The 13759-nt window shown below is 39.1% G+C and overlaps 1 protein-coding gene across 9 annotated transcripts in view; it reads left to right on the top strand.

The window, feature by feature from the left end:
- PDE4D (phosphodiesterase 4D) overlaps window positions 1–13759 on the top strand; it is a 1237087-nt gene that overhangs the window by 1031661 nt on the left and 191667 nt on the right. For all 9 annotated transcript variants that reach the window (XM_070412009.1, XM_070412010.1, XM_070412011.1 and 6 more), the window contains one exon: window positions 11275–11466. In XM_070412009.1, coding sequence (XP_070268110.1) covers window positions 11275–11466 — 192 coding nt within the window. The remainder of the gene's footprint in view (window positions 1–11274; window positions 11467–13759) is intronic.

Genomic DNA, 13759 nt, shown 5'->3' with positions numbered 1-13759 from the left:
AGGCCCCTAAGTGGCCTAGGTCATTTCCAAGCTTGGGAAGGGAGGAGTAGTAGCCACTTCACATAGTTATAAGTTTTGTAAAATTTGCAAAAGTAAGAAATTTTTTTTTGCATTTTTAAAAGCGGACTCTCCAAATTGCATGCCCTTCATGTGCCATAAAATCTGGAACCCACCCTTGATTCCATGGCTGGTTGGTGGTCAGACAGGAGTATATTCAGACTAACCCCTATTAAAATGCCTTTTAACACATCAGCCTTCTTAGTGCCTTTCCAGATGATTCATTCAAACAAACTAATGAACCTCATTGGTGATAAGATTCTTTTTAAAAAAGTGATTCCTAGCCAAAAAAAAAAAAAAAAAAAAATAGTAATAATAACATTCATTTGAAGTAGAGCCATACAGGCTTCCATAGTAAATAATAACCAGGATATAGTAAGTAGTGCTGAATCCAATGATATTAATGCATTCATAATACAAATACTTACTGAGCAGCTATCATGTGCCAGACACTATTCTAGGTGCTGGGATACATTAATGAACAAAGCACATCAAAATCTCTGCATTTGTAGAGCTTACAATTCAATGAGAAGGGTAAGATAAATGAAATTTTAAAAGTTTAGCAGAGGCTGATAAATGCTGGGAAGAAAAATAAAGAGGAAAGGAGACTAGAAAAGGCAATTATTTTATTTTACTTTTTTGTTCATCCTCACCCAAGGAAATTATTTTTTTTCATTGCTTTCCAGGGAGTGGAAGGGAGGAAGGGATGGGAGAGAGAGAGAAACACTGATGTGAGAAAGACACACACATTGACTTGTTGCCTTTTGCACACATCTTGTCTGGAGGCAGAGAGCAAACTCACAACCCAGATACAGCCCTTTGGTGTCCAGGCAGAGGCTCCAAACATTGAGCCACACCAGCCAGGGCACAATTATATCTTTTAATGGCAACTTTATTTTTTCCAGTTTTATGGACATATAATTGACATAAAACACTTTGTAAATTTTATGCACACAACGTAGTGATTTTATACATGTATATATTGCAAAATGATCATCACAATAAGGTTAGTTAACTGATCCAACAACTCATATAGTGACAACTCTTTTTTTGTGGTGAGAATTTTTGAAATTTGTTTTCTTAGCAATTTAAAATAGACAATACAGTATTATTAACTACTAGAGGCCCGATGCATGAAATTCATGTAAAGGGCTCGACCCTCGCAGCCGCGGCAGCTGCCCTTGGCCCTCGCAGCTGCAACGGCAGCCCTGGCTTCATCCGGAAGGTCGTCCAGAAGGACGTCCGAAAGGTCGTTCAGCTGTCCGGTCTAATTAGTATATTATGCTTTTATTATTATAGATAGTCATCACGCTATACATTATATCCATGAACTTACTCATCTTATAACTGGAAGTTATAACCACCTTCACCTATTTCGCCCACACCCCACCTCCAAACCTTGTCAACTATCAACCTGTTCTCTGTATCTACAAGTTTGTTTTTTTCCACATGTAAGTGAGATCATGTAGTATTTGTCTTAGTTTTTCTGACGTATGCCACTTAGCATAATGCCCTCAAGTTTCATCTATATTGTTGCAAATGGCAGGATTTCCTTTCTTTTATAGCTGAATAATATTACATTGTGTGTGTGAATCACTTTATCTGTCCATTGGTTCATTAACACTTAGGTTGTTTCCATGTCTTGCCTATTTGTAGATAATATTGCAATGAACATGTAGGAAGGGTACAGATAGAGATCTTATTTCCTTTGAAAGTATACCCAGAACTGAGATTGCTGACTTATATAGTAGTCCTATTTCTAATTTCTTGAGAAAGCTCCACACTGTTTTCCATAGTGGCTGCACCAATTTGCATTCCCACCAACAGGGCACAACAGTTTCTCTCACCAGGAGGCTAGAAAGTGCCAGGAGATTAGGGTGACAGTTTTAAATAGGGTAGCCTGGGACTGTCTCACCATGAAGGTGACATTGAACTAATATCTGGGTAAAGAATATTCCAGGCAAAGTGGACTGTAAGTGAAAAGGCCCTGGGGAGGATGCATACACACGTGTTCAAAGGACAGACACGGGGGTAAGAGGCTAAGCCACAGTGAGCAAGAGGGTATAGGTATAGGATGAGATTGGAAAGGTCTCAGGGGCTCGCATTACTCAGGACAGACCTGAACCACTGTGAAGACATTGTATTGTTAGAGAAAGAGAAATTTCCCCCTCTACTCTTCTTCAATTCCTATAGCAGGACAAATAATAAAATTGACCTAACACCAGGTCAACAGAAGAAAACCCAATCAATATGTGCGCATTTGAGATTATAAATGATGCTCCAAGAAAGGATGAACCGGCAGCTTTTTTTTTATTATTGATTTTTTACAGAGAGAAACAGAGAGGGATAGAGAGTTAGAAACATCAATGAGAGAGAAACATCGATCAGCTGCCTCCTGCACACCCCCTACTGGGGATGTACCCTCAACCAAAGTACATACCCTTGATCAGAATCGAACCCGGGACCCTTTGGTCCACAGGCTGACGCTCTATCCACTGACCCAAACCAGTCAGGGCGAACCGACAGCTTTTTATACTTTTCAGACAAACAATATATCTGCTAAGATGACAAAGGACAAAGACACTTAGGTTTGGGTGTTCCTTAGTGAGAAATCTAAACAAAGTTCGGGTTTCGATAGTAAATTTAGTCAAGAAATAACCCACTTTTGTTTATGTCAGCTTTTCTGCCCTGGATTGCTTAACTTTGGCAATAAGGGCGTCTCTCTTAGTCCCCCTCAAGCTAGGAGGGCACCTTCCATGGGGAAGATTTACTTCCTGTATTTGAGGAGACAAGGGAGGGTGAAGGTGCCCTTCTTGCATCAGCTGCTAGTCAAGCAACTTTATTTCAAAGTAACCAATATGCTCTGGTGGGATATTTGGGGATGGCCTGCTCTGGCTCCAACTGTATTTACTTTGAATAAAATGGGAAACCATTAGGAGGCGGTAAGCAGGAACTCACATGCGCACTGCTCTTCCCATGCGCACTCTTCCTGTGAGATCCACAAATGAAAACAGGATTCAGGGGAAAGGAATGCATGCTTGCTTGCTTTATTCTAATCACAGAGAAGCCTGAATGAAATTTTCAGATAAATGGAGGGCCTATCAACAACTACAAAAACAGACACTTTCCACTGTGAGCACATATCCAAGTTAAATGTATATTTACGACTCGAGCTGTGGATCATTTCTAGAGAATTGCTGCAAATGTGGACCTTAGTCTGCTGGCTGCAGGCTTTGCCTCTACCTCCCAGCTGTACCGCAGGCACACATTAGGACCCATTTGAGATCCTTTTTTAAGCAGAGTTTCTGTTAAGGAAAGTTTCATTTAAGAAAATCATTTCAAAATAACCTATAAACCTCAAATAAAACAATTCTAGGTTTGGGCTTTCAAAGTTTTAGATCTCATAAGCATTTTTTTAGAAAAAATGGCCTTATCCCATCTCATTTGGCAAAAACCCACTAAGCAAGTCCAGCTTGTCCTTTCTAGTTTCTAGTCCAAATATCAAACTCGTGCTATGATTTTCATCTTGAGTCTCTTTATTGCCCTATGTTACTTGGGAGCGTCATTGATGAGTCAGAAACAAATGTTTCCAGAAATCATCTAATATTTCTACTGATAAATAAGCATGCACCTTGCACCTTTGTTCCAGGCTTTTATTTATAAAATCCATCTGTGAAAATAAAGGGTAAAATGTTCCTGTGCTTAAATGTTAGTCCTCTGTGCAAATATATATATATATTCTGCAAGCTAACATGCATACTTCGCTTACCTGTATGATTCACTGACGTGGCTAAATATCATGTCCTCTCAGGGCATCCCATTTAAATGTGAGATGCAGGTTTTTATTGATTAAGGAAGATTGCCATTTGTGCCTATCACTGTAAAATACTATTTCCTAGAGTCTCAGCTCTGTGGTTAATCTGATCAAAGTAAATATTAAAGTAAAGAATTTTGAGAAGCAGTTTTTGTTAATTCCAGAGAATCTATTTGATCCTCAGGGAAATATTGAATGAGAAATATCACTGGCATTAGTTAGGAACAGGTTTCATAGTTCTGTGGCATTGATAACAATAAATAAACTATTATAAAGAGAAATCATATGTTTTAGTAATTATCCAACTTTGGTTACACTTAAGCTCAAGGATGAACCACCTCCCACCCCCTGAGAGGCAAGCATCAGCATGGATGCTGTTACATAACCAACTGCAGGGGTTTCATTATACAGGGGAGATTCGGGCACAGGAAAATAAATAGCAGAGTAACTGCGACCTGAAGTCCCCAGGGTACACCCAGTTGCTGGAGACCTAAGGTCTGAGAGGCTATTTCTGCTCATTATATTCAGTGGAGTCCCACCCAGGCTGCTGGTACCTCCATGTCTTCCACGGTTCCCAGCAGGAAATTGTTCTTTCTCCTCAATGAGGAATATCTAGAGAAAAATCAATAGTCTCCACCCTCTGCCCAATGTTATCTCACTGGAACTGTGGAGCGGGGTGGAGATGTAAAGGCAACTAAAGTTTTTTGAACAATCTGACTCCAGCATCTGTCACCTCATTGATGGTCAGGGTGATTCGGGTGACTTGACTGACCAATGATCAGTTCCTTTTCTCTCTCATCTCTCCCTTTGGGTTGTTCGCAAAGCGATGTACTCAGGTAGAGAGGATGACCTAGATGGCAAGTCCCCCTCAGAGATAGAGAGCAATAACAATAAAAATAACAATAGCTGCTAGATATTGGGGATATACTAGCTGCCAGGGAGCATGCTAACATTTTTTTCTCTTCTAATCCATATAGTGGCCCTAGAGTTAGATATCAGGAAATGGAGGCTTAGAAAGGTACAGTAAACGTGCCCCATAGCACACAACTAGAAAGTGGCAGAACCAAGGGGTGACATTTAACCTACATTGTCTAAACCCCATCCTAACAGAAACATTTTTGGTCCTTCCCCACCTCCCAACAGGGGTTGCATTAAAACCTCATCCCAGAATTAGCCTTGGTCTTATAAGTTGATCAGAATGTTACTTTCAAAGAGTTAGCATTTGAAGCTGTATCCAGGTGAGGAAGCTAAGAGATGTTAATGGTTAACAGGAGGCTGTGCGATAGACATAAACACAGGGCCATTCTCCCAGGCTCTACAGTCACACAGGTTGAGTTGGAAACCCACTTACAAACTATATAACCTTGAACACATCATTTAACATAGAGCCGCTTCTCTATGCCTCAACTTCCTTGTGGGTCAAATGGAAAGCCTAGTGCCTACTTCAAAGGGTTATTGTGAAGAGTCAATGATAATGCATATGAAGCATAGAGCACAATGCCTGGCACACTGAAAGTGCTCCAAGAGTTTTATTACCATTCTCATCATTCTAATTATTATTATCACCATCATTATTATACTCGGATATTACTACTCATTGAATGAAGAAGGATTGCCTTGATTTGCCCCAGACCTAACCATTCCCAAGGGGAGCTCCTTAGTTCTAATATTTGAAGGAGTTAATTAATAAGCCTTTCGGTGGGGAGGGGATAGTGCTTTTGTTTATTCATTTATTTTTATACTTGTTGATTTCTTTTTCATTTCAAAATCACTGTGCTTATTTTAGTCAATAAAAAATGTGTAAGTATAGCAAATAGTCTTCCCCACCTCACGCCCCTGAGGTCAATGTTAAAAGTTGGTATGTGCCTCTCCACGTATTTCTGTATAGTAAGATTCTTTCTCTGACACTCCTCACCAAACTTTCCATAAACATACTTACCCCTACCTATTAGGTTGAACCATATGAAATTACCATTTTTATTGGTCCCTGCTATTCTTTAATAATATGGACCCTCAAATTGAGCCAGACTAAATGTCCTGTTTTATACACATGCCTTACTTATTCCTTCTTGGGTTTGCTTCTGCTGCTTCACTTGTACTACACACCCTCCGCCCCCATCCTCTCAGTTTTTTCAGGCTGCTGTAACAAATTGCCATTGATGGGGTGGTTCATAAACAGCAGAGATTTATTTCTCACAGTTCTGGAGGCAGGGACGCCCAAGATCAGGGCACCAGAAGATTCAGTGTCTGGTAAGGGCCCACTTCTTACATGTTGGAAGGGCCAAGGGAGTTCTCTGGGCCTCTTTTATAAGGCACTACTTCCATTCATGAGGGCTCCACCCTCCTGACCTCATCACTTCCCAAAGGCCCCATCTCCAAATAAGACCACATTGGGAATTAAATTTCAGCATATAAATTTTGAGAGACACAAACATTCCGTCTATGGTTCCCACCCTAACTCTACCCTGTCTGGACATTTTTTATCTGCCCTTCAAGGAAACATATCCTTCAGCTTCTTAAACTTCCTTTATATTCATTGTCTAAATCAAATTCTCTGATTGCCTATATAACACAATTTAGTAAGTTATTATTTATACTAGAGGCCTGGTGCATGAAATTCGTGCAAGAGTAGGCCTTCCTCCCCCAGCTGCTGGCACCGGCTTCCCTCTGGCCACTGGCAGGCACTCAGGACCCGGGCTTCCCTCACAGCCCTGGCATCGTCTGGAACAGTGGTTCTCAACCTGTGGGTCGCAACCCCTTTGGAGGTCGAACGACCCTTTCACAGGGGCCACCTAAGACCATCCTACATATCAGATATTTACATTACAATTCATAACAGTAGCAACATTACAGTTATGAAGTAGCAACGAAAATAATTTTATGGTTGGGTCACAACATGAGGAACTGTATTTAAAGGGCCAGAAGGTTGAGAACCACTGGTCTGGAAGGTCATCTGGAAGGATGTCCAGAAGGACATCTGGTCTAATTAGCATATTACCATTTTATTATTATAGATAATATTTAATACAGATGTGACATGTTTTGTTCTTTTTCTTCTCTATGGCTTTATGTTATATTGTCTTATAGAGAAGTACTATGTTCAAATCTCTGTATTTATTCAAATTCTAATCTAAGGTTGTAGGAGAAACTATAAAAGTTTGCTCACTGAATCTTTCATAATGCAAAGTCTGTTTTTCTGTAAAATCATCCACCAATACTGGCATTTGCTAATGCTTCTGTCTAGGGATTCTGTGATATTACTGAATTACTCTTTCTTGGTAATGAATTTTTATTATTGGAACATTTAATGTAATGGAAATCAACCTTGCAAATAACCTCAGAGCCTGGATGCACCTCCCTCCAAAAACTGTATTCTGAATAAAGTTGTTACCAAAATTTAGAGTCATTCCCCAGACCATTAGTGATACTGTTGTTACCTTACCCCAACACAATAGGTTTTCCATTTTTATTTATGGAAATTCAATTAAGGCTTCTCAAGGTTTTGTTGTTGTTTTTTGAATAAAAGTCTAATAAAACATCAGTGACCATCTTTAGATCTGTATTCTCAATCTGTTGGTAAAGCTAACACTAGTATTTTTAGATTGACGTAATTTTATCAATATTTGGTCATTACTTCCTATAAATTGTGAGATTTTATTTTTTGCATAACATTTAAGATGTTTTCACGAGTCTTTTTTATATTTTATTTTTCAATTATAGTTTATATTCAATATTATTTTGTATTGGTTTCAGATGTATAGCATAGTGGTTAGACAATCATATACTTTACAAAGTGGTCCCTCTGATATTTGCAGTTCCCACCTGGCACCATACATAGTTATTACAATATTATTGATTATATTCTCTACACTATAACTTTCATTCCTGTAACTATTTTGTAACTACCAATTTTTACTTCTTAATCCCTTCACCATTTTTACCCAGCAACCCAACCCCTCTTCCCTCTGGCAACATCAGACTGTTCTCTGTGTCTATGAGTCTGTTTCTATTTTGTTTGTTCGTTTATTTTGTTCTTTAGTTTCCACATATAAGTGAAATCATATGTTACTTTTCTTCCTCTTTCAGACTTATTTCACAGAGTGTAACTCTAGGTCCCTCTGTCTGTCATGAGTCTGTAAGAACAAGTTTAGGCCTTAAAGTTAATTTACAATAGATTTTCCTTATTTAAGAAAATGATCTCCATCTAGTGGACAACATGTTATATTACAGCCTGCAAAGAAAAGTAGCAAAGCCCCTAAAATATCCCATATTAAGCATTTTGTGATCTATTAATATTTTTTCTCTTAATAGGTAATGTCAATTGTTTTAAGATATTTGTCAGTATTTTTCTAAACCTTATAGTGGAGAGTCTCTGTTAGTTAAGACTTGTTTAATGTCATTAGAAAAATATAATAATAAAAAACACAAATTGTTGATTTGGGGGTTACATTGATATTTACTCAATTGAACAAAGAAAATTAAACTAAAAATGCACTCCTTTATTTCCTAGATTTTTGATAATGCATAGCCAGGAGGGGGTACTCACTTTTTTTTTTTTTAAATGGAAAAACGGACAAGATTGTGCGTGTTCAGGATGGTATGGCTATAGACAATGCAATATATAGATAAGGTATTATATAATAGTTCACTTGAAGCCTATATAATTTTATTAACCAACTAGAGGCCCGGTGCACAAATTCGTGCACCGATGGGGTCCCTCGGCCTGCAGTTGGGGCCGATCAGGGCTGGCCAGGGGTAGGGACTACAGGAATTGGCTGGTTGGCTGCAGGAGGTTGGCTGTGGGAGCACACTAACCACCAGGGGGCAGCTCCTGTGTTGAGCATCTGCCCCCTGGTGGTCAGGGCACATCATAGCTACCAGCCAGTCATCCGGTTGTCCAGTCGTAATGGTCGCTTAGGCTTTTATATATATAGATGTCACCTCAATAAATGTAATAAAATTTACAATAAATAAAACACTAAGAATATCTTCATTTTCAAGAGAAATAAAAATAACTCCTTTTTGTGGTCACGTGATTAAGTCATCCTCACACTGAAGAGCTTCCATGACTACCATCTTAAAACAGAAATCTCCTCCTACCCTCCTTCTATTCAGAGGTCTTGCATGTCTTTCAGATGTGTACTCAATGCCTTCAAAAGCCCTCTTTAAATAAAATACTTTTCTTTTATAAGACTTTTCAGATATCCCAGCCTGGATCAATCTTATCTTCTTCAGTTTTTGTATCTTGGTGTGCTCATATTAGGTGCTTAGTAAATGCTTATTTAATTAAGCATATCCATGAAGAGCTTTTCAGAGACCCCCAATCCGTCTCTTTAATGATTAGAGGTCCCTTCCCCCTGTGGCCTTCCTCAGGATTGCCAAAATTCCCACATACATGAAGTGGCACCTTTCTAGGTGAAACAAATGTTCCCAGTTTGGGTGTCACAGTTACTAGCACACATTTGTGGTTTACATAATATACATTAGAACTGGAAGAACTTCTGAAACAATAGATGATTGAATCCAGTTAGTTCAGTAACTTTGGTCAGTTAACTAACTTTCCTAGAAGCTAGTATTCTTTTCTATAAAATGAGTCTATTAATCTCTCATTGTCCTTCAAGGACCAAAGCAATGCATTTATAAAGTGACACAATTCTAAGAAAATGTTAAATTGGAAGACATGTCTGTGACTGGTAAAGCTACATTATGAGTTTTTCCTATTTTTTTTTTAAATAGGTGGATTGATTTAGAGTCAATATTTATTTAATCATAGATTCATAGGTGATCCATGTAACATTCAACCCCTAGCTTTTTCTTCCACTTTGGCTTCTAATATTTGTGTTACAACACTCTTTATTAATAATTCCAATGGATAAAATAAAATAATGTTTTGAAATTAGCTGGTTAATAGTCTGGGTAAAGGTTCTACTGAGAAAAACGTTAGTAACAACTAAACTTGAATTCATTTATTTATTTATCCACTCAACAATCTTTAACCACATACCTGAGCTATCACCCTCCTCTTGAAAGAACACATGCGAGGTGTCTTTATTTTAATACTGGTTGATGTTTGACTAGAAAGCTTTGTGGAAAGTTTATCTAGATGTTAAAAACTGTGCATGTGTGGTTGTTTTTTCCCTCAACTCTAAAATCTGTATTGCCAAGCACAGTGCCTTTCATTCATTCAGGCATTCATTCAAACCTCTTAGTAATGGTTTCTGAAGTGCTAAGAGCACTCAGAGCCTCCATTTTCAGAGAGCTCACAGTCTAGGAATGGAGACCAAGTAGTAAGACCTTCTATTCCTGGTTAATGCTACAGATAAGGAGTGGGAAAGTGCCCTGGGAGCACAGAGAAGGGCATCTCATGCCTTTCAAGCAAAGACTAAATCCTCAAGGATGGATACAATTAGGTCACTGAAGCTTTGGCAGTGATTTCCTGACATGGTGGTTCAATATGAGCGGAGTTTCAATGTTGAGGCTGGGGAAATGGTCAACTATAATTGAAGATGGATTAATAGGACTCTTTCTCTCTAGCCAAGAAATTTGGGCTTTATCCTGAGGACAATAATGAGCTACTGAAAGGTTTTAAATTGATAAATGACATAGATTTATCATTTAAGAAGAATCACTCTTGGTCCAGGGTAGAAAATGGATGCAAGAGACTAATTTAAAGGCTGTTATAATAATGTAGGTGAGAGTTGATGGAACCCTGGACTCAATGTATTGGCAGTGAATGGAGGGAAGTGGCTACAATAGAAATTGATGATTGGATAAGTATAGGCAGAAAGGGAGAAAAGCCAGCCCAGGTTTAGGGAAGCAATGATATTGGGTATATAAGAAGTACTTGTTGAATTGAACCCAAATATTTAGTCGATGACTATGTATTTGTTCTTTTCCTGAAAGGAATTCTGTACTTAGCAGAATTATTCTTTTCAGAATGATTCCTTTTAACTAAAGTTGAGTTGAGGAATCTTTATTTGCCAAGGGCCATTTGAATATTTGTAACATTCGAGGGCCTACAAAATTATCAGCTTAAAAATTAGCCTGCTGTATTTGGTCAAATATTTAATTAACTCACCACTAATATCTTGGCAGGGCCAGAGCAAATGATTTCACGGGCCTTATATAGCCCACCGGCCAGATGTTCCCCACCCTTGGTAGAGAGACCTATGTCTTGTATCGAGTTGGTTAACAAAAGTATCAAGTATCCCAAAGCTTAGGAAGACAAGAGTATGAGGTCAATGTGTTCCTTTACTTTTGTGTATTGTAGTATTATTGTTTTTTAACACCAGGAATCAGCTATAAATTTTCCTACTGTCAATTCCTAAACTGAAATCTCCCTTTACTAAAATGTCAACATGCAAGTATTCACTTCAATGCCATTTCTTCTCCTTCCTTTATAGTTTCGATGTGGACAATGGCACATCTGCGGGACGGAGTCCCTTGGATCCCATGACCAGCCCAGGATCTGGGCTAATTCTCCAAGCAAACTTTGTCCACAGTCAACGTCGCGAGTCGTTCCTGTATCGATCCGACAGCGATTATGACCTCTCTCCAAAGTCTATGTCCCGGAACTCCTCCATCGCCAGTGATATGTAAGTACAAGAGTGGGCAAAGAGAAGAGGGAGCTTTTATAGAAAATCAATTTAGTTTATCTCTAGAGTTGATGATGTCATAAAACCAATGATATGCCGAAACCGGTTTGGCTCAGTGGATAGAGTGTCAGCCTGCGGACTGAAAGGTCCCAGGTTCGATTCCGGTCAAGGGCATGTACCTGGGTTGCGGGCACATCCCCGGTGGGAGATGTGCAGGAGGCAGCTGATCGATGTTTCTCTCTCATCGATGTTTCTAACTCTCTATCTCTCTCCCTTCCTCTCTGTAAAAAATCAATAAAATATATTAAAAAAAAAACAATGATATTCATTTGCCGTATCATTCTAGAATTTAGAAAGAATGATGAGGGAAATCATGCAATCTGAAGATAAATGGTAGATTTAACTTGAGGACACTGTCACTCTTGAAAAGAAACATTTCTTTTCCCACAGATACATTGTCTGGGAAAGTGAGAGTTAAATTTTTAATGGAAACATTTACACTTAAAAATCGATATATATAAAAGTCTAAGTGAACATTCAGCTGTTCGGCCAGTAGCTATGATGCGCACTGACCACCAGGAGGCAGACACTCAATGTGCAGGCATGGAAACATGGAACAGACTGATGAATCTCAGAGGGACTGGGGGAGGGGAGGGGTAGGAAGAGATAAACCAAAGATCTTATATGCAGACTAGAGGCCCGGTGCACAGATTTGTGCACCGGTGGGGTCCCTTAGCCTGGCCTGCGGGGATCGGGCCAAAACTGGCATGGTGCACAGATTCGTGCATTGGTGGGGTCCCTCAGCTTGGCCTGTGGGGATTGACCTGAAACCGGCAGTCTGACATCCCCCAAGGGGTCCCAGATTGTGAGAGGGCACAGGCCAGGCCGAGGGGCCCCACTGGTGCACGAATCTGTGCACTGGGCCTCTAGTTAGCTTATATTCACATTGGTCCTGAGTTTTAGCTACCCAGTCACATGCATATTTTCTAGAATTTCAAAAAACTTTAAGCTCAGTTTGAAAACCCCTGTGATATTACAGTGCACAGCATTTTGAATATATCTCAATTGATGTGCCATACAGATGTTAGCGCTGGTTTGCCAGATCATTCGAGAGGTCTTTGTGGGGGGTTGCTTAAATTAAACGATTTCTGGACTATGAATTGCTAGAGGCAAGCACAGAAAATATTAGACAGACTTAAATATCATTTAAATGATGGTACAGCTTAGAAAATAATCAAGACTGATAAGCAGGTTTGCAGATCATACACTATTATTAGCTCATTTTCTCAGCACAATCCAATCCTGTGTTTATTGTCATGTTCTGCAGCTTTCTAAGTTGTGGAGACTTCTAAGTAGAACCTTACTCTCACTCAATATTTGCACTGTCATTTGTGGCAATTCTTCCCTCTGTATGTAGTCATCCCCACTTCCCTCATCTGCATCTAGATATTTATCTAACAACATTGCCATTTTCTCATGATACCATCTCAGAAACTCGGGACAGGTGGCAATTCATCGTACAGGAATTAATATGAGGCCTCTGCGGGTCTAGGGTTATTCTTGGCATCCTAACAGATCACCTATTGGTCTGAATAGGGCTTTAGACGTGAAATTGTACTTTTCCTCATTTTCACAACATATAGCTGTGGGTTGCCATTTTATTAACACTTGTAAAGTGATAATACAATTAATGCTCTAGTCTCCCTAGGAATGAGCAACTAAACTGCAACCAATTTTTGTTCAAATACTGAATTACTCAACTTTTCTGTGTAGCTATCCCTGGGTGAAGCATTGCAGGAAATATAATAAAATCATAAAACAATGTTCTTTATTTCAAACGATGCATAATCTGTGAAATAACAGATCCCAGATCAAATGGTTAGTGGAAAAGACAGTATGTGAGCCCTAATTTGTGTCCTTGTGGACTACATGGGAAAGCATCTTACTGTCCACTTTAATAATGTGCAAGGCTATGCATTTTTCCTTTTTTTGCATTTAAAATTCTTCAATAAGTTATATCTCCCCAAAGATCTACATCTGTCCTCTACATTTCTTTACCATGTTGTGTTGCCTTAATATTCTGAAATCTACCTCCCATTCATATTGACCCCTGAAAATCCATTCATTCAGGACTTGAAATGAATACATTCCACTTCCATAAAGTGGAAGGCATGTTGCCAGTTATTAGACGAAGTGCATAGTGGTTTTCATCTCCCAGCTTTTATCATTGTTGTGTTCTCTGTTCCCTCCTACTCACAGGCCTCTCCTTTACCAGCTCCTCTTATCACCCCTT

The sequence above is a fragment of the Myotis yumanensis genome, unplaced genomic scaffold, assembly GCF_028538775.1.
Source record: "Myotis yumanensis isolate MYYU_CA2020_CCGP unplaced genomic scaffold, mMyoYum1.0.hap1 SCAF_4, whole genome shotgun sequence".
Taxonomy (NCBI): domain Eukaryota; kingdom Metazoa; phylum Chordata; class Mammalia; order Chiroptera; family Vespertilionidae; genus Myotis; species Myotis yumanensis.
Note: the sequence above shows the minus strand (reverse complement) of the source record. Positions and strands in the feature narration are given on the sequence as shown.